Source organism: Dermacentor andersoni, chromosome 3 (assembly GCF_023375885.2).
Source record: "Dermacentor andersoni chromosome 3, qqDerAnde1_hic_scaffold, whole genome shotgun sequence".
Lineage (NCBI taxonomy): Eukaryota > Metazoa > Arthropoda > Arachnida > Ixodida > Ixodidae > Dermacentor > Dermacentor andersoni.
This window is the reverse complement of record NC_092816.1, coordinates 115,241,635-115,269,013: the sequence shown is the minus strand read 5'-3', so window position 1 is coordinate 115,269,013 and position 27,379 is coordinate 115,241,635. Positions and strand designations below refer to the sequence as shown.

At 51.5% G+C, this 27,379-nt stretch overlaps 1 protein-coding gene across 1 annotated transcript; it reads right to left on the bottom strand.

The window, feature by feature from the left end:
* Positions 1-965: 965 nt before the first annotated feature.
* Positions 966-27,379, bottom strand: LOC129386720 (phospholipid-transporting ATPase ABCA1-like). Its single transcript, XM_055074846.1, has 3 exons — positions 26,805-27,379; positions 22,999-23,212; positions 966-1,487 (listed from the first exon to the last, which is right to left on the bottom strand). The coding sequence occupies exons 1-3, from the start codon at positions 27,020-27,022 to the stop codon at positions 1,113-1,115; spliced, it is 807 nt and encodes a 268-aa protein (XP_054930821.1). The 5' UTR covers positions 27,023-27,379; the 3' UTR covers positions 966-1,112.

Below are 27,379 nucleotides of genomic sequence, written 5' to 3'. Positions count from 1 at the left end.
CCTCGGCGACCTTATGGAACCAGTACATCCCACACATGACTGATGGCCATGAGAGGTCGCGTGCCTTCTTGCGCAGATGCAGGTAAGAAATTGGAGTGATGGTACACGAAAAATAGTGTAGCGTGACAATGCGAAATCTCTATTGAGAAAGTTAATCAGAAGGAATTGCCTTGTTGTATGGTTTGGCAGTACGATTGAAGTTGAACTGCACTTGTGACATTGCATCAAGATTGCCACAGGTCTGGTGGTAAAAACGAGATATTCTATGAGCGACTAGGCACCTATACTGTAGGAACAGAATGAGTGCACAAAACGTTATTTGAGGAAATATTTGCACAACGATGGCAGTGAGACATATGTTAAGAAAATAATTACTGCGAAAAGTTTTGGTAATAACAATAACATAGGAACCCACAGCAAATCAGTAATGAAGAAAGCAAAAATTGTGCAGGTCACATGGATTTGCGAATTTCAACAATTCATTAAGAAAAAAAAGAAGGCAAAAATGAAGAGAAGCAACAGCCAGTCGCTGTGGCTTGAGACACTGCTCTGGCTATGAATTCTTCTCTTTCTCTACGTGGTCACTTACTGGAGTGACCTTCACCTCGAGATCGCGGACTTCACTTCGTTCCAAGAGAACTTTGCGGCCGTTCACAGTCAGCGTGGAATTATGCGTTTGGAATCTGGCCGCCGTGGCCAAGCAAGACGTCGGCAGCAGCGGTTCGCACGTCATGAACGCGCCCTGCAGGATGGTTCCTCTATTTGGCTTTTTCTCACGCTTTTCTTGTTTGTGAGCAGGGAAGCTCACGCCCGAAGGCACGTTATACACAATCTTCTGTATGCGGATGTATCCGTCTCCTCCATGTGGGTTATCAAACAGCGGTTGGCCTAAAGAAGAGCGAACTGGTTGTTTTCTCGCGCAAAATAAAATCGACAGAAGAGGACATACTCAACAACGACACCTATTAGTTCCACTTATGTATTTGTATGCGCATAAACAAGCCATTATAGTCTCGTCGCGGCGGAAAGTCGGCGCGTATGAACACGCACAAACTACGCGCGAAGGTTCGAGCCCAAGGATGCGTTGCCGGCGTCCTCGAGTGCCTAAATTCTCAAGGCCGCGCCGCCGGGCCGCCCTTGGCTGTCGCAGCGCTGGTGGAAGGCGCAGCACGTTTGGCTTGCGCGGTGGCGGCGGCGATCCCTTTGGATGTTCCTGCCGGAACAACGGCGTTAACTACGGCTGACGCCGCCGGCGTCGCCGCCGCCGCGTGGACCTTGGCGGCCGCCGGTGCAGAGTCGTGGGGCGCGGTGCCTGGGGGCGAAAGTGCTGGGCGGCGCGTATCGCGCACGAAGTCGATGAAGACCTCCTCGAGTGCCGTGCTGGATACGTTCACGTACTCGAGCTGGAAGTACCGGTGCAGCTGGTTGACGCGAGCGAAGAGCACGCTCCATTGGAGCATCTCTTTCATGGCGAATTGGAACAGGCCCTGCAGGCGCGCGTGGTGGAGGTACAGTGATACTTGTGCCAGGGAAAAAAAGAAAACGAAAGAAATTTGGGGTACGGCACATTCGCATTATGAGGCACGCCATAGTGAAGAGACTGGATAAACCATGGGAAAAAGCCCGTGCCCTGTAAGATTGCTGCTGTTTATCAAATCCATTTGTCATGCGGCCTTTCGTACATATATGGCAGACAGGCCCATGCAGTATTGTGAGGCTATCGGAGCACCAGAATCATTTAGACGAGAAATCTACAAACCTGGCAGAGCACTATGTAAGCCGTTCTTTGATGACGCAAAAATCCTGTTTGTGCACAATAATAGCATTACACGGGAAGTGGCGGAAGCATTTTACATAATGAGAAAAGGTAGTGGGTGCGTTAGTCAGCCTTCGGTAAGCTTATCTCTGAAGGAAATGGGCTTGTTGAACCGGGGTGAACAACGGTGTTAATCTCAGCCGCGACCACGAGGCAATGTGTTGGGAATGAGAAGTGCTTTTTCTCACATCGAGCATGCGCGCAGGCTTGATGTTATGCTGTAAAAAGCCATCGTGTTTTTTTTTTCAATAAACGCAGTTGAAAATCAGCGCCGGCGTGTGTACCCTCCTCTATTCTGTTGTCCGGTGCACGTCGTTAGCGCTGTTTTTAAACATTCTGGATGAATATCGACCAGCTACGGTTATATGAAAGGAAGCTTTACCTAGGGACCAAGTTCAATACATGTAAAACACCGAAAACTTCATGAAGGGACTTCAATACCGAGTTACGTGAGATTTGTTGCATTCGACAGCGGAAGTTGAATTATAGTGAGTTTAACAAGCTGAATTTCAATTTAGGCTTTCAAAATTTTGCAGAAAACCGGAACAATTTACAGAGATTAGCAATTTAGAAAAAACAGAAGCACAACTTTACAAATCTGTAACTCTGCATGCACCATAAAGATATATCGCAGTTCTGTAATTTAGAGCATATAAAACTGACATTTCTGATACCTCAATTATGTGAATTTGGGGCGATGGTTACGGGGGTTTTGCAACACTTCTCCTGTGTATTAGTGGTGTACTTGAGAGCCGTGTATAATACATAACTTTTGTCTGCTTTAGTTGTACTATTAGATGCAGTTCACAAAATAGTGATATGGTTCTTCATTGCTGAGTTACAAAGTTGTAAACACGATAGTTTCGTTTTCAAAAGAGTGAATAAATACATTGCTGGCCTAAATAACAATCTTGCCTCCAACAGTCACTAGATTTTAACTTTATATTTTACATGCTGTAAACCTCACACAATGTGGTTAAGTGGTTACCGAGGAAAACGATTTTTCCATTCATATGTATTTGGATTGGAGCCTCCGTGCTAAAGCTTCCTCTTAAGCTGCACTTAAATCTTACACGAGGGTTTTTGCATCACACTGTCAAAGAAATGTAGCCGCAGTGGCAGGAATCGAACCCGTGACCTCTAGCTCAGCAGCACAACGCCCTAAAAGCTGTACCACCCTGTCAGGTGCTTGTGCCAAGGAGACGATACCAGAGAAAGTTTATGAGAACAAATAGCTTCTTTACAGATAATTCAGATAATCATACAACAATGTAGCCATGCATATTCTTGTCACATATGTTACTTCCCTGTTGCTAACTGGAGTTGGTAAACAAGGCAAGGGCAGTCAAACAGTTAATATCATTGCGCTTACTAAAAGCGCTTAGTAACTGTTACTACCCTTGCCTTTACCAACTTCAGTTACTGACGGTATAGTAACATATGTGGCAAGCACTTAGTACCGTAAAGGTAGCTAGTACTACTAGCTCTTTCCTAAGAGTGTAGTACATTTATTGATATTATGCTTCTACTGCTTTCTTCTTCATATTTATTTATTTTGCCAGCGCTCAGTAAGATCTCTTTGTTTGCAGGTTTTTGTAAGAGAGAAAAAAGAAAGAGAGAGATACTGTGAAGAGAAAGGGGTAGGCGAGCCGCCTTTGTATCAGTGGGAGGAGAGAGCGAAGTCATGAATCATGCGTCTGAACACTTCAGATAAACGTCGAAGAATATTTGCCGATGAACGACTATCCATGCCTCCCTATATCGTGTGAAAATAACGCAGGAACCATTCAGCCTCAATTTTAGCACGTAGCATCCCTCCGGTCTGGATCGTGGTTGTGGCTTTGCTCCGCTAATTGCACGAGGTCGCGGGTTCAACTCCCTGACATGGCGACCGAATTTTTATGGGAGCGAATCGCAAAAGAAAAACGCTTGTCCATTTAGATTTACGTGCATGTTAAAGAGCAATAGGTGGTAAAAATTAATGCGCAGTCCCTCACTACGGCATGCCTCAAATATATGGAGGTTCTGGCACGTAAAATTTGTCAACAGTTGAGCAGTGGCACGATATGTGCAGCGATATGTGGTTAGGCATTACTTAGGCCAAACGCGCCGAAAAGCCCGATGAGCGCACGAAAACAGACATCGTGTAGCTGAGTGGAAAAGCGCAGCTTTATTTGACAATTCATGTTGGTTCCACTTACAGAAAAAAAGGTTATCCGCGTTTAGGTTAAAAGCCGGCGTTCCAGGGAAGTATTATCGAGTTCCAATATAAAAAATATCGACCATTACACGAGGGAAGCGCCACTGTTGAGCTACCAGACCTTACCGACGACCACTGATTGACAGAATTTTGGTTGTTACAAAATATCTAGAACCTCTATTAGTTGTGCGAACGAAAATAGTAGTCTAAGCAAAGCTACAGTAATGCGCGGCAGTGCCGACATTGGGAATGGTGTAGGGCATAACGATAACTTTTACATCAGACTAACCATGTGACTTGCGCGGGGCATAAATTTAAACATTGCTTGACGTTACACGTTTCATACAATGAAACTAAACACAATAGGACGTATTCCACTTTATTTCTTTTTTTGGAAAGTCTTGAAATATATATATATATATATATATATATTTCAAGACTTTCCAGTGGTAGAGGCTGGAACCCAAAGCCACACTAGCGAGCCAGGAGCATAGGATACAGGAGCATTGGAACTTTCTCGATGGTGCTTCTGGCGTTGCTGGTCTTCTGACGTAAATATACGGGAAAGCTTGCGACACTCTTCTGCGTGTGCAGCAGCTTCGGATAGGGGAGTTGTTTCAGTGGAGTCAGGGCGGTACGGAAGGATAGTATCCATTGTCGAAAAAGGTTCGCGTCCGTACAGGAGAAAGAAGGGCGAAAATCCCGTGGTAGTCTGCGTGGCGGTGTTGTAAGCGTAGGTCAGGAAAGGTAGAACATGGTCCCATTTGGTTTGGTCGGATCCAACGTACATGGCCAGCATGTCACCAAGAGTGCGATTAAATCGCTCGGTCATGCCATTAGTCTGCGGATGATACGCAGTAGTGGTGCGATGAATGATGCGGCATTCTTTGAGGAGAGCCTCGATGACGTCGGAGAGGAAGACGCGGCCTCTGTCACTGAGTAATTCCCTGGGAGCTCCGTGGCGAAGGATGATGTGGCGCAGGAGAAACCAGGCGACGTCACGTGCAGAAGCGCTGGACAAAGGGGAAGTTTCCGCATAGCGCGTAAGATGGTCGATGGCCACGATTACCCAGCGATTGCCATCTGATGTGGTTGGCAGAGGTCCATAAATGTCGATGCCTACTCGATCAAAAGCACGTGCTGGGCAAGGCAAAGGCTGCAATGGGGCGGTTTAACGACGAGGGGGATCTTTACGGCGTTGGCAAACCAGACAGGAGCGGACATAATGATGGATGAATCGATACATCCCACGCCAGTAGTAACGAAGGCGTAGACGCGCGTATGTCTTCAGTACTCCCGCATGCGCGCACTGGGGATCGTCGTGGAACGCTGCGCAAATATCCGAACGCAGGTGTCGTGGGATGACAAGCAACCATTTGCGGCCGTCCGGGAGGTAGTTGCGACGGTACAGGAGCCCGTCGCGAATGGAGAAGTGATGTGCTTGGCGACGTAATGCGCGATTGTTAGTGGGTGTCGATGGGTTGGACAAAAAACGCAGCATGGACACAATCCATGGGTCTTTCTTCTGCTCCAGAAGAATGTCCGTGGCAGCAAGGGAAGACTCGGACAATGAGGCCTTCGGGAAGCTAGCCTCGTCTGTTAGTGGCGAACGAGACAAGGCATCCGCATCCGAATGTTTTCGGCCAGAACGATACAGCACGCGAATGTCGTACTCCTGCAGTCGAAGGGCCCATCGAGCAAGACGACCGGACGGCGCTTTTAAGGACGACAGCCAGCACAGCGAATGGTGATCAGTTGTGACGTCAAACGGGCGGCCATAAAGATACGGACGGAATTTGGTTATGGCCCAAATTATAGCGAGGCATTCCTTTTCTGTGACAGAATAGTTAGATTCAGGTTTAGTGAGTGCACGACTGGCGAAGGCAACGACGTACTCATCGAAGCCAGCCTTTCTCTGAGCGAGAACGGCCCCAAGGCCAACGCCACTGGCATCCGTGTGTATTTCAGTTGGAGCCCTGGGGTCGAAATGGCGCAGGATTGGCGGTGACGTCAAGAGACGACGCAGCTTTGTGAAGGCGGCATCGCAATCCGGTGACCAGGTTGAAAGGTTGTTGCCACCATGAAGAAGCTGCGTTAAAGGTGCTATTATAGTGGCAAAATTGCGGATGAAACGGCGAAAGTATGACGCTAATCCAATGAAGCTGCGCAGTTCTTTCAAAGTCGTTGGTCGGGGAAACTGGGCAACAGCTTGTAGTTTCGCCGGATCAGGGAGTACACCTTCTTTCGACACGACATGGCCGAGGATGACCAGCTGCCGGGCAGCGAAGTGACACTTCTTCAAGTTAAGCTGGAGGCCAGCATCGGCGATGCACTTTAGGACGCGTTCAAGTCGAAGTAAGTGGGAAGGAAAGTCCGGTGAAAAGATAACAATGTCGTCCAGATAACACAGGCATATCTGCCATTTGAGGCCGCGCAAGATGTTGTCCATCATTCTTTCAAATGTGGCAGGCGCATTACACAGGCCAAATGGCATCACGGTGAATTCAAATAAACCGTCAGGTGTGACGAAGGCCGTTTTCGGACGGTCGGACTCAGCCACTGGCACTTGCCAGTATCCGGATCGTAAGTCTAAGGATGAGTAGAATTCAGCGCCTTGGAGGCAGTCTAGCGCGTCGTCAATACGGGGTAGCGGATAAACGTCCTTGCGTGTGATCTTATTAAGTCGCCGGTAGTCCACGCAAAAGCGAATTGTGCCGTCTTTCTTTTTGACCAGCACTACAGGGGAAGCCCAGGGACTGTGTGAAGGTTGTATGACACCGCGTTGGAGCATGTCTGCAACTTGCTCAGCGATCACGCTACGCTCCGTGGCGGATACACGATACGGCCTGTGGCGTAAAGGCGCATGGTTGCCGGTGTCGATGTGATGGACAACAGTGGAAGTACGGCCTAAGCGAGATTGTTGTAGGTCGAATGACGCGCGAAAGCGGTCTAGAAGATGGACGATCTGGGCGTGCTGCGCTGGAGTGAGGTTGGGATCAATACTCTGGTAAAATGTTGAGTCACACGGCGGCGTGGGAGGAGAAACTTGAAGGGATAGAGCGTCAACCGAAGGAGAAGCCGGGTCGTCAGGCACATCGTAAAGGAAGCTTGGTTCGATTTCGTCGGCATAACCAAGACACTCATTGTGGAGTAGCCTAGCAGGGCAAGGAAACAGGTTCGATACATAAAGTGCGCTCGCACCTTGTCGAATGGCAAGAAGGGCAAAAGGAAGCAAGAAAGGATGGCGGCGAGCAACAAGCTTAGACGGCGTGAAAAGAACTGTGGAGTCGGAAAACCCAACGCAGGAAACGGGTACAAGTGCGGCAGAGTATGGAGGAATCTCGGTGTCGGCGGTGACGAACACACGACCGTAAGTGTCATCAGTATCTTCAAAAACGTTGGTGCCGAATGCCGACAGCGCGAGTTCAGCACGGGCACAGTCTATAACGGCATGATGAGAGGACAGAAAGTCCCATCCTAAAATCATGGCATGGGAGCAGCGAGGCAGAACAACGAACTCAACATGGTATAAAGCGCCGCTTATAACGACACGCACGGTACACTTCCCTAAAGGTTCAATCGGCGCAGCGCTTGCTGTACGTAATGAAATGGCAGAATATGGCGTCGCGACTTTTCTAAGGGTAAGACGAAGCTGGTCCGAAATCACTGATATTGCTGCTCCCGTGTCTACAAGCGCATGAACGGCAATGTCTTCTGCATAAACTTCAAGGACGTTCGCAGGAAATAAATGAGGTCTTGAGGAGTTCGCTGAGATCGCAGTTCTTGCCTCCGGAACTGCGGTCCTTAGTTTTCCTCTCGGATAGCTTCAGGACGACGGATGAGCGGCGACAGAGAACGCCGACGGGGAGACGGAGACCGACGGGTATTGAAGGGTCGGGAAAGAGGAGACGAGGCTTCGAAGGGCTGAGCGGCAGTAGCAGAACGGGACGGAGAGTCGAAACCGTTACTGTGTGCCCTCGGAGAATCCGAAGGATACCATCCACGCCGGCGGCAAAGCCGTGCTACATGCCCAGGTAGGCCGCACGAATAACATATAGGCCGATTGTCATGGGTGCGCCATGGATGGAGAACAGCGGGCGGAGACTGTTGGAAATACTGCCGAGGTGGGCGCACGGGCTGCTGCGGCGGCCAGTAGCTGCTTGGGGGGGCAGGAGAATATGTTGCAGCTGCTTGCGGAGGTGAGGGAAAGCCGCTGGTAAGTCTGGATTGATTACCTGCAGAAGGAGGCCTTGGATTAGCGACAACGGCAGCGTACGTAAGTGGCACAGGCGTAGGAGGCGGTTGATGAGCAAGTGGTACTGCGTTAGCGACTTGTTCTTGTATCATGTGACGGAGATCTGGAGACAAGCGCGGCTCTGAGGCTGGTGCGACTGGCAGAAGAGAGAGTTGGCGCGCCACTTCTTCTCGTACAAATTGCTTGATTCTGTCGAAAATTTCAGAACTGCAAGGAGTAGAAGTGACAGCATCACTCAGAGCGGAAAGCGCGGCGTCCGGAGCGAGTGCTTGGCGCGTAGAAAGCCGTTGTTTGCGCAGCTCCTCATAGCTCTGGCAAAGCGTTATGATGTCGTTGACCGTCTGAGGATTCCTTGCCAAGAGCATTTGGAAGGCGTCATCTTCTATGCCTTTCAAGATGTTCTTGACCTTGGCATCTTCGGTCATATCTGGGTCTATACGCTGTTACGTTTCGCCTACAACGCGCGGTAATGCCGGCGCGGATGCAACGGACGCCGGGGCTTCGTTCAAAGCGGCGGACATTTTGGCCCGTTCGACGCCGCCGCAACGCCTCCCCGCCAAGCGTGTCCAGGCGTGTTTCAGTGCCACGTGTCTTCGTATGTGCGTGTGTGTGTGTGTGCCCACGCTTGTCAAAGCGCGGCAGCCGGGGAGCGGAGCTCCCCAAGTGAGGAGCCAGCAGGTCTGTCCGTCGGCGGGTTGGCGATGCGTCACTACACTCGGTTCACCATGTCTCTCGGCTCGACCGTGCGCGCCGTCGTGGGCTCATGCTCCGCCGTCGCGTGGGCTCATCCCGTGACCTTCCTTCTGGCCCGCGACGCCGAGAGTATAAGAGCAGCTGCCCCCGGACGCCAGGAGAGAGGCTCCGATTTGTACTGTTGAGTTACGTGCTCTCCCGTCTCTCCACTTCGGTCGACCTGACCAGCCTCTCTTTTGCTATGTTAGAATAAACAAGTTGTTCTGTTACCAGTCTTCTCTTGCTTTGCCGGGACCTTCGGATGCTTCCAGTGCCCCCAGGCCGCCAGGCCAACGCTACCCTTGGGGCTTGCGACCCATTCGCAATAACGGGCGCCAGCACCGAGACCCCAACAACTGGTTGCCAGCGGTGAGATCGCGACAACGGAGGCCAGCAGCGAAGAGATGCGGTTGAATGTATGCGGAGCAGCGCAACGAGCCCTGTGTGATGACTGGTTGCCTGCAGCGGAACGACTGCGCTGAATTCTTGGCTGCGAGGTTTGGTGAGTGCGGGACTTTCTTCTTCTGAGTTTTGCCAGGCTTTTGTTAGTGTCAGAAACAGAGCTGGTAATTGTGGTTGTCGTTGCTGCCGGGTTAGTTTGCGGCAAGACAATAGTAGACAGTAGAGAAAGCAGCATTCAGAGCAGCCATGGATTTGAAGTTTTTGCGCAAACCGATATTGCTGGAGCTTGCAAGAGAGTTGGGTCTGGATGTCTCAGACAAACTCAGAAAACCAGAACTGCTAAGGGCTATTCTTGAGTTAGAAGCTGAGGATGACGAGCTGTCGGAATGCCTTGAGACCATTGAGGAGAGGGAGCGTGAACTTAAAGAGCAAAAAGAGAAACGGGAGCGTGAACTTAAAGAACAAAAAGAGAAAGAAAAAGAAGAGCGCGACCGTCAACACGCTTTGGAAATGAAGCGTCTTGAGCTAGAGATGGAACGCGCTCGTAATGGAAGTCAGGCACACGGTGCAGGAGAACGAGTATTGTTCAAAATGACTGACCTGATGCGGCCGTTTAAGCTTGGAGAGGACATTGGTTTGTTCCTGGTTAACTTTGAGCGAACGTGCGAGAAGCAGGGGTTCTCTCGGGAAACGTGGCCACAGCGCTTGCTCACTTTGCTACCCGGCGAGGCGGCCGACGTAGTCGCTCGCTTGGAGAGAGAGGAGGCAGAGGATTTCGACAAAGTGAAATCGAGTCTGCTAAAAAAGTACCGGCTGTCAGCGGAGGCGTTCCGTCGGAAGTTTCGGGAAAATGAGAAAGGCAAGAGTGAGTCATATACAGAGTTTGCCTACAGGCTTATGTCAAACATGCAGGAGTGGCTCAAAGAAGAGAAAGCGTTTGGTGACCACGAGAAAGTTCTGCAGTGTTTCGGGCTAGAACAGTTTTATAGTCGGTTACCTGAGAACGTGCGGTACTGGGTCTTGGATAGGCCAGACGTTAGTACGGTGGCTAGAGCCGCTGAGTTAGCCGAGGAGTTTGTGACGCGTCGGGCTCGCGGAGCTAAGGACGGTCAAAAGGGTGAATTTGGCTCCAAGTTTGAGAGGCCGAAGTTCACACCCATGAGAGCAAAGGGGGACACACGTAGTTCGGATGCAAGTGAAAGCAGTCCGACCGAACGTACGGAGACGGCGGCAACCGAAGCCGAACGCAGAAAGCGGTTCGAGACGAGGCAAGCGCGCGTTTGTTATACGTGCCAGAAGCCGGGTCACTTTTCGGCGCAGTGTCCAGAAACAAAAACAAAAGTCGTGTTTTTGTCTTTATGCAGCACTGACGAGAACATGAAGCTTCTCGAGCCTTACATGCGAGACCTCCTCGTGAACGGGAAAGAGTGCCGAGTGCTTCGCGATTCCGCAGCTACAATGGATGTAGTTCACCCCTCTTACGTAGAACCCGATATGTTCACGGGCGAGTGCGCATGGATCAAACAAGCAGTGGAAGCTCATAGCGTGTGTCTGCCGGTAGCAAAAGTGCTTTTTGAAGGACCTTTCGGAGCACTTGAGACGGAGGCCGCAGTGTCATCTATGCTGCCCCCCCAGTACCCGTACTTATTTTCGAACAGGTCCGATCACCTCCTGCGCGAGAAGGGGCTTTTGTTTGGTGAGGCTAGCGTTCAGGCCTTAACCAGATCGAAGGTTCGGGAGCTCGCTGCAAAGGCGGTAGTTGCGGGGCCGACGTTGTTGAACGATGAGAAAGGGTCAGAGGCGCAGCAAGCTGGTATTCAGAGCACGCCCGAACTGAATAAAATTGAGCCTGTAGCGTTAAAGGCACCAGATACTGGAGAGGAAATTCCCGACACGGGAAAGTTAGAAGAGCTATCTACAGATTTGCTCATCGCGCCTACGTCAGACGGACTTAACAGGTTGCTAAAAGTCAGCCGGTCGGCTTTGATAGCCGAGCAAAAGAAGGATGGCAGCCTAGAAAACATACGCTGCATTGTCAAGGAAGGTATCGCCAAGAAAAATGCTCGCTTTGTGGAAAGAGGTGGGGTCCTGTACCGGAAGTATCTAGACCGCAGGGGAGTGGAGTTCGATCAGCTGATCGTGCCTCAATGCTATCGTCAGGATCTGTTGCGCTTGTCGCATGGGGGTTCGTGGTCCGGACACCTAGGAGTTAAGAAAACTAAGGACCGTCTCTTGCAAGAGTACTATTGGCCAGGGTGTTTTCGGGACGCAGACCACTTTGTGAAGACATGCGACACCTGTCAGCGGGTGGGCAAGCCAGGGGACAAATCGAGGGCGCCGTTGAAGTTGGTACCTATCATTACGGAGCCTTTTAGACGGCTCGTTATTGATACAGTGGGACCTCTGCCGGTAACAGCCACGGGGTACCGACACATTTTGACTGTGATCTGCCCAGCGACAAAGTTCCCTGAAGCAGTGCCGCTTAAAGAACTCAGCTCAGTTGAGATAGTCAATGCACTACTGTCCATATTTGCGCGAGTTGGGTTTCCTGCAGAAATCCAGTCAGATCAGGGTACAGTGTTTACTAGCGCTTTGACGACAGCCTTTCTCGAAAGGTGCGGGGTAAAGCTGTTACACAGCTCAGTGCACCACCCCCAGTCGAATTCCGTTGAGAAGCTCCACTCCGTCATGAAGCGCGTGTTGAGAGCATTGTGTTTTGAACATCAAACTGACTGGGAGCTGTGTCTGCCTGGAGTGATGTTTGCATTAAGGACCGCGCCGCATGCGGCTACGGGGTTTTCGCCAGCTGAGCTGGTGTACGGTCGCTCGCTGCGATCTCCGCTTCGCATGCTTCGAGAATCATGGGAAGGCAGGGGCGACGACCCAGTCGTGGTAGAGTACGTGCTTAAGCTCCTCGAACGCTTAAGAAGGGCACAGGAGTTGTCAGGTGAAGCAATGGCAGAGGCCCAGCAGAGGGCCAAGGTTTATTATGATCGGACAGCCAGGGCCCGTCGTTTTGAGGTGGGCGATGAGGTCATGATATTGCGCACATCGCTAAAGAACAAACTCGACGTGCAGTGGGAGGGCCCAGCACGGATTGTTCAAAAACTGTCGGACGTTAACTACGTGGTGAGTCTGCCAGGAAAGCGGAAAGCACAGCAAGTTTACCACTGTAATCTGCTCAAACCCTATAAGCAACGGGAAGCAGTGGTGTGCATGATGGTAAACGTTCCCGAAGAGCTTCCGGTCGAGCTTCCGGGACTAGGCTCAGTGACGAACAGGGAAGACACCGATCAAGTCATTAGTGACTTAATAAGTAAAGCATCGCTGTCGCCTGAGCAGAAAACCGAACTACACCAGCTCTTACAAGAGTTTCAAGGTCTGTTCTCTGAGAGGCCTGGTAGGACTTCTGTCCTTACTCATGACATAGAACTTACCTCCCCAGAGCCAGTACGATCCAAGGCGTACCGGGTGTTGTAATCGCACCGCTGGCCCGAGTTGTTGGGGTCTCGGTGCTGACGCCCGTTATTGCCAATGGGTCGCAAGCCCCAAGGGTAGCGTTGGCCTGGCGGCCTGGGGCACTGGAAGCATCCGAAGGTCCCGGCAAAGCATGAGAAGACTGGTAACAGAACAACTGGTTTATTCTAACATAGCAAAAGAGCGGCCGGTCAGGTCGACCGGAGTGGAGAGACGGGAGAGCACGTAACTCAACAGTACAAATCGGAGCCTCTGCCCTGGCGTCCGGGGGCAGCTGCTCTTATACCCTCGGCGTCGCGGTCCAAAAGGGAAGGAGGGAAGGTCACGGGATGAAGGTCACGGGACGGCGCAGCAGGGGCCCACGACGGCGCGAGCGGTTGAGCCGAGAGACCTCCAGGCCCCTCATTCGGGGAACTCCGCTCCCCGGCTGCCGCGCTTTGACAAGCGAGGGCACACACACACACACGCACACACGAAGACACGTGGCACTGAAACACGCCTGGACACGCTTGGCGGGTAGGCGTTGCGGCGTCGTTGAACAGGCCAAAATGTCCGCCGTTTTGAACAAAGCCCCGGCGTCCGTTGCATCCGCGCCGGCATTACCGCGCGTTGAAGGCGAAACGTAACAGACCGCCCCGCCGGGGGAAGGAGATCCCGAAGGTCAGGGGACTGCATCCGCTGTCCGGAGGGATGTCGCTCGATGATGCTCATAACCGAAGTTGGGCGTCCTTGGGCGTTTCTTGAGCGCAGCGCACAGAGAAGGCCTCGTTCTCACGTTCAGGTGCACACAGGACACTGCAAAGTGACTTCGGGAGAGTTGACATTTTTGTTCTCGTTTCCGGCAAGCGTTAGAACCACGCCAAAAGTCAACCGCTCAGTCAGCAAGCACGGCACAACCCTCACTAAGCCCTGCCAGGCTCTTTCCCCTTTTTTTACTGCTGCCTAGTTCCTTACAGTAGTTTAGCAGCACTCAGAACGCGTCCACAAATCGAAAAAATTGCACTAAAAAGCACATCATCACTTTGAAACACTACACAAAAGCAATAAGTTAAATAAAATCCTGCCTCAGGAAGAAAAACATCAGTAACAAGCAATTTTGAGGCTGATTCCCACGTTAGGGGCTTCGACTTAAGCCATCGGCGTTACCGTTGAGACTCCCCTTTTTGTAACGCACCTCAAAGGAATATTGTTGCAAAGCGAGGCTCCAGCGCAGGAGGCGGCCATTTTTGGGAGAGATGGTCTGCAGCCATTGGAGAGGGCAGTGATCCGTTTCAATGATAAACCTCGAGCCAGCTAGGTAACATGACAATTTCTGAACGGCCCACACGATACACGCACACTCTTTCTCGGTGGCGCTATACGCCTGCTCACGACTCGTCAGCTTACGACTAGCATACAGGACGGGGTGTTCTACTTCTCCATTTTCCCGTTGGCACAGTACAACGCCCATGCCTCGCTCACTAGCATCACACTGAACAACGAACCCTTTTGTGTAGTCGGGCGATCGTAGCACAGGCTGGCTTGTTAGGGCGCTCTTTAGGGCGCTAAAAGCTCTTTCCTTTGTCTCATCCCAGACGACTGTTTGCGGCTCTGTCTTTCTTAGAGCATCCGTCAAGGGAGCCGCGATATCAGAGTACCTGGGGATGTACCTCTGATAGTAGCCGGCGACACCTAAGAACGACCGAATATCGGTCTTCGTACGCGGTTGCGGGAAGTCTCGCACAGCGGCCACCTTTATTTCAGAGGGGCGGCGTCGACCCCGACCAATCACGTGTCCGAGGTAGACAACCTCGGCCTGTGCTAACTGGCACTTGGGAGCCTTGACTGTCAAGCCCGCATCGCGCAGGCGGGTTAGCACTGCCCGCAAGTGCGCCATATGTTCCGGCCAGGATGCGGAGAATATCGCTACGTCGTCTAGATACGGTAAAGCGAATTCTTGCTGTCCCCGCAACACTTTATCCATGAGGCTTGAAAAGCAGTATGGCGCGTTCTTCAAACCAAAACTCAAAACTTTAGGACGGAATGTCCCCATTGGTGAAATGAATGCCGCATACCTACTAGCCTCTTCTGTAAGTGGGACCTGCCAATAACCCCTGACAAGATCTAGGGTGGAAATAAACTGAGCGCTACTCACTCTCTCAAGGCGCTCCTCGATGTTAGGGATCGGGTAAATTTGATCCTTAGTGATGGAATTAAGCCTGCGGTAGTCGACGCAAGGACGAGGTTCCTTGCCCGGTACCTCAACTAAAATCAAAGGGGAGGTATAATCACTCTCACCCGCTTCAATAACACCGAGCTGTAGCATTTTCTTTACCTCAGCCTCCATAATATCGCTCTGGCGGGGTGACACCCGGTACGCCTTGGATCGTACTGGCTCTGGGGAGGTAAGTTCTATGTCATGAGTAAGGACAGAAGTCCTACCAGGCCTCTCAGAGAACAGACCTTGAAACTCTTGTAAGAGCTGGTGTAGTTCGGTTTTCTGCTCAGGCGACAGCGATGCTTTACTTATTAAGTCACTAATGACTTGATCGGTGTCTTTCCTGTTCGTCACTGAGCCTAGTCCCGGAAGCTCGATCGGAAGCTCTTCTAACTTTCCCGCATCGGGAATTTCCTTTCCAGTATCTGGTGCCCTTAATGCTACAGGCTCAATTTTATCCCGTTCGGGCGTGCTCCGAATACCAGCTTGCTGCGCCTCTGACCCTTTCTCATCGTTCAACAACGTCGGCCCCGCAACTACCGCCTTTGCAGCGAGCTCCCGAACCTTCGATCTGGTTAAGGCCTGAATGCTAGCCTCACCAAACAAAAGCCCCTTCTCGCGCAGGAGGTGATCGGACCTGTTCGAAAATAGGTACGGGTACTGGGGGGGCAGCATAGATGACACTGCGGCCTCCGTCTCAAGTGCTCCGAAAGGTCCTTCAATAAGCACTTTTGCTACCGGCAGACACACGCTATGAGCTTCCACTGCTTGCTTGATCCATGCGCACTCGCCCGTGAACATATCGGGTTCTACGTAAGAGGGGTGAACTACATCCATTGTAGCTGCGGAATCGCGAAGCACTCGGCACTCTTTCCCGTTCACGAGGAGGTCTCGCATGTAAGGCTCGAGAAGCTTCATGTTCTCGTCAGTGCTGCATATAGACAAAAACACGACTTGTGTTTTTGTTTCTGGACACTGCGCCGAAAAGTGACCCGGCTTCTGGCACGTATAACAAACGCGCGCTTGCCTCGTCTCGAACCGCTTTCTGCGTTCGGCTTCGGTTGCCGCCGTCTCCTTACGTTCGGTCGGACACTGCGCCGAAAAGTGACCCGGCTTCTGGCACGTATAACAAACGCGCGCTTGCCTCATCTCGAACCGCTTTCTGCGTTCGGCTTCGGTTGCCGCCGTCTCCTTACGTTCGGTCGGACTGCTTTCACTCGCATCCGCACTACGTGTATCCCCCTTTGCTCTCATGGGCGTGAACTTTGGCCTCTCAAACTTGGAGCCAAATTCACCCTTTTGACCGTCCTTAGCTCCGCGAGCCCGACGCGTCACAAACTCCTCGGCTAGCTCAGCGGCTCTAGCCACCGTACTAACGTCTGGCCTATCCAAGACCCAGTACCGCACGTTCTCAGGTAACCGACTATAAAACTGTTCTAGCCCGAAACACTGCAGAACTTTCTCGTGGTCACCAAACGCTTTCTCTTCTTTGAGCCACTCCTGCATGTTTGACATAAGCCTGTACGCAAACTCTGTATATGACTCACTTCTGCCTTTCTCATTTTCCCGAAACTTCCGACGGAACGCCTCCGCTGACAGCCGGTACTTTTTTAGCAGACTCGATTTCACTTTGTCGAAATCCTCTGCCTCCTCTCTCTCCAAGCGAGCGACTACGTCGGCCGCCTCGCCGGGTAACAAAGTGAGCAAGCGCTGTGGCCACGTTTCCCGAGAGAACCCCTGCTTCTCGCACGTTCGCTCAAAGTTAACCAGGAACAAACCAATGTCCTCTCCAAGCTTAAACGGCCGCATCAGGTCAGTCATTTTGAACAATACTCGTTCTCCTGCACCGTGTGCCTGACTTCCATTACGAGCGCGTTCCATCTCTAACTCGAGGCGCTTCATTTCCAAAGCGTGTTCACGCTCTTCTTTTTCTTTCTGTTCTATTCGTTCACGCTCATCTTTCTCTTTCTGTTCTTTTCGTTCACGCTCATCTTTCTCTTTCTGTTCTTTAAGTTCGCGCTCCTGTTTCTCTTTCTGTTCTTTAAGTTCACGCTCCTGTCTTTTTGCCGTTTCCCTCTCCTCAATGGTCTCAAGGCATTCCGACAGCTCGTCATCCTCAGCTTCTAACTCAAGAATAGCCCTTAGCAGTTCTGGTTTTCTGAGTTTGTCTGAGACATCCAGACCCAACTCTCTCGCAAGCTCCAACAATTTCGGTTTGCGCAACGACTTCAAATCCATGGCTGCTCTGAATGCTGCTTTCTCTACTGCCTACTATTGTCTTGCCGCAAACTAACCCGGTAGCAACGACAACCACAATTACCAGCTCTGTTTCTAACACTAACAAAAGCCTGGCAAAACTCAGAAGAAGAAAGTCCCGCACTCACCAAACCTCGCAGCCAAGACTTCAGCGCAGTCGTTCCGCTGCAGGCAACCAGTCATCACACAGGGCTCGTTGCGCTGCTCCCGGATGGTCGTTGTGCTGCTCAGCATACAGTCAACCGCATCTCTTCGCTGCTGGCCTCCGTTGTCGCGATCTCACCGCTGGCAACCAGATGTTGGAATCGCACCGCTGGCCCGAGTTGTTGGGGTCTCGGTGCTGACGCCCGTTATTGCCAATGGGTCGCAAGCCCCAAGGGTAGCGTTGGCCTGGCGGCCTGGGGCACTGGAAGCATCCGAAGGTGCCGGCAAAGCATGAGAAGACTGGTAACAGAACAATTGGTTTATTCTAACATAGCAAAAGAGCGGCCGGTCAGGTCGACCGGAGTGGAGAGACGGGAGAGCACGTAACTCAACAGTACAAATCGGAGCCTCTGCCCTGGCGTCCGGGGGCAGCTGCTCTTATACCCTCGGCGTCGCGGTCCAAAAGGGAAGGAGGGAAGGTCACGGGATGAAGGTCACGGGACGGCGCAGCAGGGGCCCACGACGGCGCGAGCGGTTGAGCCGAGAGACCTCCAGGCCCCTCATTCGGGGAACTCCGCTCCCCGGCTGCCGCGCTTTGACAAGCGAGGGCACACACACACACACGCACACACGAAGACACGTGGCACTGAAACACGCCTGGACACGCTTGGCGGGTAGGCGTTGCGGCGTCGTTGAACAGGCCAAAATGTCCGCCGTTTTGAACAAAGCCCCGGCGTCCGTTGCATCCGCGCCGGCATTACCGCGCGTTGAAGGCGAAACGTAACACGGGTGTCACCCCGCCAGAGCGATATTATGGAGGCTGAGGTAAAGAAAATGCTACAGCTCGGTGTTATTGAAGCGGGTGAGAGTGATTATACCTCCCCTTTGATTTTAGTTGAGGTACCGGGCAAGGAACCTCGTCCTTGCGTCGACTACCGCAGGCTTAATTCCATCACTAAGGATCAAATTTATCCGATCCCTAACATCGAGGAGCGCCTTGAGAGAGTGAGTAGCGCTCAGTTTATTTCCACCCTAGATCTTGTCAGAGGTTATTGGCAGGTTCCACTTACAGAAGAGGCTAGTAGGTATGCGGCGTTCATTTCACCAATGGGGACATTCCGTCCTAAAGTTTTGAGTTTTGGTTTGAAGAACGCGCCATACTGCTTTTCAAGCCTCATGGATAAAGTGTTGCGGGGACAGCAAGAATTCGCTTTACCGTATCTAGACGACGTAGCGATATTCTCCGCATCCTGGCCTGAGCATATGGCGCACTTGCGGGCAGTGCTAACCCGCCTGCGCGATGCGGGCTTGACAGTCAAGGCTCCCAAGTGCCAGTTAGCACAGGCCGAGGTTGTCTACCTCGGACACGTGATTGGTCGGGGTCGTCGCCGCCCCTCTGAAATAAAGGTGGCCGCTGTGCGAGACTTCCCGCAACCGCGCACGAAGACCGATATTCGGTCGTTCTTAGGTGTCGCCGGCTACTATCAGAGGTACATCCCCAGGTACTCTGATATCGCGTCTCCCCTAACGGATGCTCTAAGAAAGACAGAGCCGCAAACAGTCGTCTGGGATGAGACAAAGGAAAGAGCTTTTAGCGCCCTAAAGAGCGCCCTAACAAGCCAGCCTGTGCTACGATCGCCCGACTACTCAAAAGGGTTCGTTGTTCAGTGTGATGCTAGTGAGCGAGGCAAGGGCGTTGTACTGTGCCAACGGGAAAATGGAGAAGTAGAACACCCCGTCCTGTATGCTAGTCGTAAGCTGACGAGTCGTGAGCAGGCGTACAGCGCCACCGAGAAAGAGTGTGCGTGTATCGTGTGGGCCGTTCAGAAATTGTCATGTTACCTAGCTGGCTCGAGGTTTATCATTGAGACGGATCACTGCCCTCTCCAATGGCTGCAGACCATCTCTCCCAAAAATGGCCGCCTCCTGCGCTGGAGCCTCGCTTTGCAACAATATTCCTTTTAGGTGCGTTACAAAAAGGGGCTTCTCAACGGTAACGCCGATGGCTTAAGTCGAAGCCCCTAACGTGGGAATCAGCCTCAAAATTGCTTGTTACTGATGTTTTTCTTCCTGAGGCAGGATTTTTAACCTATTGCTTTCGTGTAGTGTTTCAAAGTGATGATGTGCTTTCTAGTGCAATTCTCCGATTTGTGGACGCGTTCTGAGTGCTGCTAAACTACTGTAAGGAACTAGGCAGCAGTATAAAAGGGGAAAGAGCCTGGCAGGGCTTAGTGAGGGTTGTGCCGTGCTTGCTGACTGAGCGGTTGACTTTCGGCGTAGTTCTAACGCTTGCCGGAAACGAGAACAAAAATGTCAACTCTCCCGAAGTCACTTTGCAGTGTCCTGTGTGCACCTGAACGTGAGAACGAGGCCTTCTCTGTGCGCTGCGCTCAAGAAACGCCTAAGGACGCCCGACTTCGGTTATGAGCATCATCGAGCGACATCCCTCCGGACAGCGGATGCAGTCCCCTGACCATCGGGATCTCCTTCCCCCGGCGGGGCGGTCTGTTACGTTTCGCCTACAACGCGCGGTAACGCCGGCGCGGATGCAACGGACGCCGGGGCTTCGTTCAAAGCGGCGGACATTTTGGCCCGTTCGACGCCGCCGCAACGCCTCCCCGCCAAGCGTGTCCAGGCGTGTTTCAGTGCCACGTGTCTTCGTATGTGCGTGTGTGTGTGTGTGCCCACGCTTGTCAAAGCGCGGCAGCCGGGGAGCGGAGCTCCCCAAGTGAGGAGCCAGCAGGTCTGTCCGTCGGCGGGTTGGCGATGCGTCACTACACTCGGTTCACCATGTCTCTCGGCTCGACCGTGCGCGCCGTCGTGGGCTCATGCTCCGCCGTCGCGTGGGCTCATCCCGTGACCTTCCTTCTGGCCCGCGACGCCGAGAGTATAAGAGCAGCTGCCCCCGGACGCCAGGAGAGAGGCTCCGATTTGTACTGTTGAGTTACGTGCTCTCCCGTCTCTCCACTTCGGTCGACCTGACCGGCCGCTCTTTTGCTATGTTAGAATAAACAAGTTGTTCTGTTACCAGTCTTCTCTTGCTTTGCCGGGACCTTCGGATGCTTCCAGTGCCCCAGGCCGCCAGGCCAACGCTACCCTTGGGGCTTGCGACCCATTCGCAATAACGGGCGCCAGCACCGAGACCCCAACAACGCCGGCAGATGTCAACTACATCTTCAATGTAGCTCGTGAAGGTTTCGCCCTTTTGTTGGGCACGACAGCGAAGCTGTTGTTCAGCCCGAAGTTTGCGCACAGCAGGGCGACCGAATACTTCTTGAAGTGCCGTTCGGAATGCTGTCCAGGTGGAAAAGTCAGCCTCATGGTTGCGGAACCAAAGATGGGCGACCCCGGAAAGGTAGAATGGGACGTAGCCAAGCTTGTCAGCTTCAGACCATTTGTTGTGGGCACTCACTCGGTTGTATGATGACAGCCAGTCCTCTACGTCATGATCGTCAGTGCCATTGAATATGGGAGGATCCCGTTGGCGTGGCGCACCAGGACAGACGACTGGAGGCGGTGCCATGGGTGGCGCGGTAGGACTAGTCTCCTCAGGCATGGGAGAGGTGACAGGGATCGTCCGGCTTCGGAGTTCCAGGTTGGCAATAAGTCCAGCACCTCCACCAAATGTTGCGAAGCACTTTGAGTAGTAAGCGTCCGCGACTAGAACGTTGGAGCCGCGAGAGGTAGTGTAGCCGACCGAGCACCGAAACAAGGTTGTTCTTTCTCGTCGTCGTTGTCTCTCTCCTAGGCACAGCCCCACTGCTCCCTATATTACAGTACAATATATATATATATATATATATATATATATATATATATATATATATATATATATATATATATATATATATATATGTGTGTGTGTGTGTGTGTGTGTGTGTAATGACCATAAGAAGCCAAGGCACAATGAAGGCAAGGAAATCGGAGAAGTTGGCTGTAGTTGAAATTGAAATGTATGTAGAAAATAATAAAGAAAGGGAACCGAAAGTGCACGAAAAGATAACGTGTCGCCGGTGGGAGCCGAACCTACAACCTCCGCATTACGCATGCGTCGCACTATGACGTGTTACGTGATCACGTTCCACATCCGCCCACCTTGGTTCTGAGTGGCGCTGGCTAACATTACTGAGGCTAGATCTAGTAGGCATAAACACCCAAATCATTTGACGCCTTCACAGCCGTCGCCGTAGCACAGTTGTTAGTTAACTGATTTAGAACGAATTCTGAGGATGGCACCGGTTCCGAGATATGCGCCGTCAAACTTGAGGTAAATACAGTGTGCTTATTCTTCCACTTGCTTTTTCAAGAAAGCGCTGTTGTATAAATTGAGCGCGAGAGTAAGTGGAACAAAAGCGCCTTTCGTCGGATACATTGAAAATAAATATCTCGAAGCAGGTGCACACCTGAGAATGCATTTTAAGTGGATATTGCCTTGCATACCCACTAGATAAAATTTGTAGATAGAAATATGTGCCGTAATTATTTAGAAAATGAATTAGTCCAGTTATGTTAATTATTTATTTAAGTATTTTGATTTCTCGTGGAAGTAGTGGCCACCTCGTCGAGTAATCTTTATCGAGATTTAGAGTTTTGCTATATGGTACAGGCGATGTTTAAAAACTTGGTGCAGCTAAAAAAAAAGCAACATTTTGTACACGACAAAAGTGATGCAGACGCGGCTGTCAAATGCTTTCAGGAACCTAAATGGCGCACCCTTTCCACCTGAGAGGAGTGACTCAGCAGGGGAAACAGCTTTCGCGGCAAAGCTTCGCTTGTTTTTACAACAATCTTCGATGGTTTCCGCGCAATTGCTTGCACTGCCGCCTATGCTTTGGACATAAGCAACTCTAGCGGCTAATTTGAACGAGTTTAGCTCTGAGGCTATGAGAATGCCGCTAGAGGACTGGTCGCAGGTTAGCTGCAACACCGAGACAAAAAAAAAAGACTAATTTTTCGCGGTACTACATATTGTAAAACCTGATGGTTTGTCGGCGGCAATAACAACGGATCTTAAGTGCCAATGGCAAACGTAGCCTAAAGTAGTGAAATTATGCAGATCCAACGCACGTGTTGGATTATATGGGAAGCGAAGATATCGTAACGCAGTTTTTTTGCGCACGCATGCCACGCGATGTCATAGAAGTAACGAACGTCTCAAAGAACTACTAGGCGCTGCCACGAGAGAATAATGCGCGTTAATAAAAATAATTGTCGCCTCCAATTGTTTATAGCATACGGGGCTGCAGCTCTTGGAGACCGAGGCCTGATCCCTGCATTGGGACACGTGATTATTTTCCTATCTGTGTGCTACGCACTCGGCAACGCAACAGCCGTAGTAGCACTCGGGAGTCACGGTCAGTAATGTCCGGCCGGCTTCACTGGGATAGTTTCCCGTTAATCGAAATAACGCGGCGGTGGCGCCAGCGAGCGTCCCAAACGGATTACCGACCGGAGGGACGACGTCCGTAAAACCAATCCATCCATGCAGTGATGTACGTTGTAACGTTGCGAGCGCGTACCGGGTGCACGTCGGTGAGCAGGATGCCCGGGAAGAGCGTGGCCACGGCCTCCTCGAGGGCGGCCGCGTTGCTCGCGTCCTTGGCGACGCACTTGATCTGCAGGGTGAAGCCGCGCCCGAAGCGCACCAGCAGTTGCGGCACGCTGCCCAGGCACTGCAGCTGGCCCGAGACCAAGATACCCACGCGGCTGCAGTTCGCCTCGCACACGTCCATGCTGAAGAAAAGAGCGCGGCGCAAGTTGGCGAGCGCGAGTTGCAGTGGTGCCGTTCGTCGTCAACAAAGTCGGTGCAGCTTTCGTAAGTTTTATCGTCACACTTTTAGTTGAACAGTAAAAAAAGAAGTATTATCGTACACCGTGATCGAATACGATGCACTACTGAGATGTATCACGTAAGCGAATCATCCCGCCGTCGTATGCGAAAACGAAAGACTTGTTTAGTCTGACGAATCATCTCCCCATCACCGCGCCGCCACCTTAAAAGGGTACAGGTGACATGGGTGCTGCTCAATATATTGGGCCCGTATTTCGTTAGAGCAATGTTCCGCCAATCCTGACGCTGCACTTACTGTTAACGAAGATGGCCAGGCTATGGCAAATGGCACTTACGAACGAAAAACTTTCCTTTTTTTAATTTCAGCCCCTGGTTGGTGCATAAATACGAGTGGTAAGCGTAATTTGTGAGTATTCCACATAAACTCCCGGCTAATTTCCACTGAAACTTCGCAACGAGGTACAGAACGTTATATCGCCGAGAAGGAACGCAGCCTGGAGCCAGCGCACCGCGCCGCTCTCCTTCTGGCAGTGGTATGCGCGGATCGCCGTTTCTCCAAGCGCCAGCTTGGAACCGCCGGTATACCGGTGTGATTGCGAATAAGTGCGATGCGAACGTGTTCCGTCTGTCAATGCTGCGATTTCGGATGGGTGAAAGTTGTGGGGATGCGTGACTCTCACGCGTCCCTTGATATCTTGTTTTCCCGCATAGCTCCCGTCTCCTGCAGTGCGGCTTCGCCTCGTGGCCTGGGGCCCGCGGCGGTCGGTGTCGTTGAAGCACAGTACGAGAGATGGCGCGAGTGTTGCGCCATCTGCGAAAAGGAGAAAGCTCTTCCTCTTTGGCTGCGGGTCGGCGAACGCCGCGGACGTCCCGCGCGTGCACCGATGCATGTTTCTGCGAGACCGTCTCGCGTGGCTTCCTTCGAATGCACCAGCATTCGCGTGACCGTACGCGCGAACCACCAGGCGTTGGGATCCAGCATGGGGCGAACATATTCGCTCGCTATCCGGTCGCGGTGAGTCGGACTTCCTAGATTTGTCGCGCGCCCTTGGGCATGTTTTGTGGATAGCAACTCGGCTAGCAGGCACTGATCTATGAAAGATGCAAGAAATGCCATTGTGATTGTTTGCACTACTGTGTTGTCGTTCCTTTGTCCCAAGAACACGGATGAGGATCCCACAAAGTCAACGTGCTGCCACTGTATAGTAATCGGCTGCAAAAAAAAAAAAAAAAAAGCTTTCGAAGCGAATGTCAAGTGCCTCTTCAAACGCGGCGACTTCGTGAGCTCCACCGCTGCGCTTGAAAACAAGAGTCGGCTTTGGATTGCCAGCATAAACAGAAAGAACCTGAGGCCATAAAGTTCGTCACGTGTATATCCACATATGATGATTATGATAATAAAGCATACTTATTATTACAAAGTCAGATTCAGGGTGGTGCCCCTAGAACATTGTTTCCAATTCGGCATCCATGCCCGAACTGAGATATGAACGAAAGGTGCGCATTCGAGTCGGTCAGCTAGTGCGAATGGATGGCGTCAATTATTTCGTCATGCACGCACATTAAAGTTATTCTGTTCAAATGTGTTCCAAGATTATCACGCTTGGCAGTCAATGTTTTACTGCCAGTTCACTGGAGACGTATTTTGAAAACAGTACGTGCCGACGAAGAAAATGAAGGCGTGGTCTTTTTTTCCTTCTGGAAACCAAAGCCATCCATGCCTATACCGAGTGCCAGCGGCCCCTATAGTTTACACGGACTCTCCGGTGCTTCCGAATCTCGCCGGCAAGCTCTCCGGCCGACGCCAAGCTTCGCAGGCTGCATTACTTAAGAAAATAAAGTTGCTGTTGCAGAGAGTAGTCGTGCGTTTTTTCAGCTCTCTTGAGTCGGTGAGGCAACCTTACATAGGCATCACTCGAGACCTAAGAGCGCGCATATTCTTTGAACGCATCGCATGCATGCGGTTGATCGTGGCATATTCGTGGCCACTGTCACCAGGTGTGGCCGCGCCGTATAGACCCATAGCCGTTAGACGTGGCGGCTATACGAAGTTCACGGCTCAGTGAGGACACGCTAAGAAGTTTTTTTAAATCGCAGAACCTTGTTTAGACCTCCCAGGAAAACGCGAACACTTGCCACTCGTCGTCAACAGTACGCTCGCAATGCACCCTCAAGCTTGAATTCCACACACCAGCATGGCGCCGGAGGATAGACGGCGCTGTGATCGCAAAAGTGCGACGCCCTCGATAAAACGGTCTATATAGCATTCGGCAGTGCAGGAGGGTTCAGTTTGTAGCCGCGCTTATGATCGGTACTTGTCTGTTTCTTTCAAAATATAGGCTAAACGCGGGTCACTTGCAGCGCCCATGACCCCTAAAAAGTTTCATATTAGCCACAACAGAACAGCGGCACCATCTGTCATGGCTATGGTGACAGGGGTATTTCGCCACAACGACAGTAGATGGCGCCGGAATTCCATCGCTGCAAAACGTGACGTTAGTAGTATACTACACTCTGAGAATGCTTTACACCCTTTGGAGTGCCCCTTCTGCCACACAACAATAATCGTCATCTGCCTTCATGCATTTCTTTTCTTTAACGCTGCGAGCCCGGTACTTCCCAGTAACGAACGGCGAAGTAGGAACAAGGCCGGAGACACAAGCATGACCAACTGTATAGTTGCATTACACAGGGCATTTTTTCTCTGAAAATATTACGGCTATAGGAGTCAACGTCGGCACCTTCGCAAATCATGGAGGGTTTTGCGCAAACGTAGCATACACAGTAGGGGGCTAGTACGTGTCTTAGTTGTGACTGTTCCTTAGTTAATTAACCGTTACATCAATAATATTTTAGCCGATGTGTAAATCAGAAAGATCCAGTGTTCTGTGATAGCACCCGGATAAGTGTCCCCTCACTAACGCAACTTCTGCATTTCTTTCTTTTAGAATTCAGTGTACTCATGACGGATCAAGAAAGCAAAGCCCTCAGAATGATGATGAAGCAACATCTACTGGGCTCGAAATAAATCGGTGGTGCACGCAGGCACCAGATGGGGTGGTTCCAGTGGCGTAGCAACAGGGGGGGCCGGGGGGCCGTGGGCCCCGGGTGCAAGAGGCCAGCGGAGGGGGGGGGGGGGTGTCATATACGTCTGAAGACACCCGGAACTTGTTGATATCCTCGCGTTCCTCGACTACACCCGGGGGGGGGGGGGGTGATAGAACACCTATGGGCCCCGGGTGCCAGAGGACCTAGCTACGCCACTGGGTGGTTCCCTAGTTACGGGACCCAAATGTTTCCAGCAGCTCCTGGCCCCTGTCTGTCAGTGCGAGCTGACCTCAGAAGAAGAACATTTTCTGTGTTCAAATGTCATTGCTTTCTCCTTGGCGCGCCCTGTAAATCGGTGCACGAGGTCTGAAAAAAAAATGCGCTCAATGGCTAAGTAAGAAAAACAAAACAAAGGTTACAAAAAATAAATTTGTGGGTTCATGTTGGCGTGAAATTGATTAAGGAAAGCTGCTCCGCTGAACGTACGAGTTGGAGGAGAGGATAATGGACGAGTATCCCTTTTTGATGATAGCCTGGAGTGCCTGAAAGATCGTCCTCCGCGCCAAGATGTCCACGCCTGCCACGGGCTCATCAAGGAACACGAGTCGCGGTAGGCCCACCAGAGCCGCTGCCACAGATAACTTGCGCTTGTCGCCATGGCTGTGAATAGAGAGTGAAAGTCCGAAAACAGAAAGGTCGGTCATTTAGAAAAGCAGCATGTCAGGTTCGCTACATATCACTGAAAAACGTGCGATACTTACATGATTCTTTAGGATTTCAATGCCATCATCAGCTTTAATTAAGCATTCTTTTTCTCTTTTTACCAACGTATTGTAGGCATTCTACAGAATATTTAGAAACCTTCGCGTGCACAATAGCGCGTTGTCGTTCATGCATATACAACGACGAAAGTCTGCGCCTTTCATGAAAAGGCTTCTTCGTTGAAGATCTCGTGCACTCTTAAGGTAGCTGGGCTTTGTCCCCACAGCTGACAACTTTCTCCTTAAAGCGTAAGATTCAATCGCTGTAGGGAACGAATATGGCGTTTTTTTTCTCTGGTC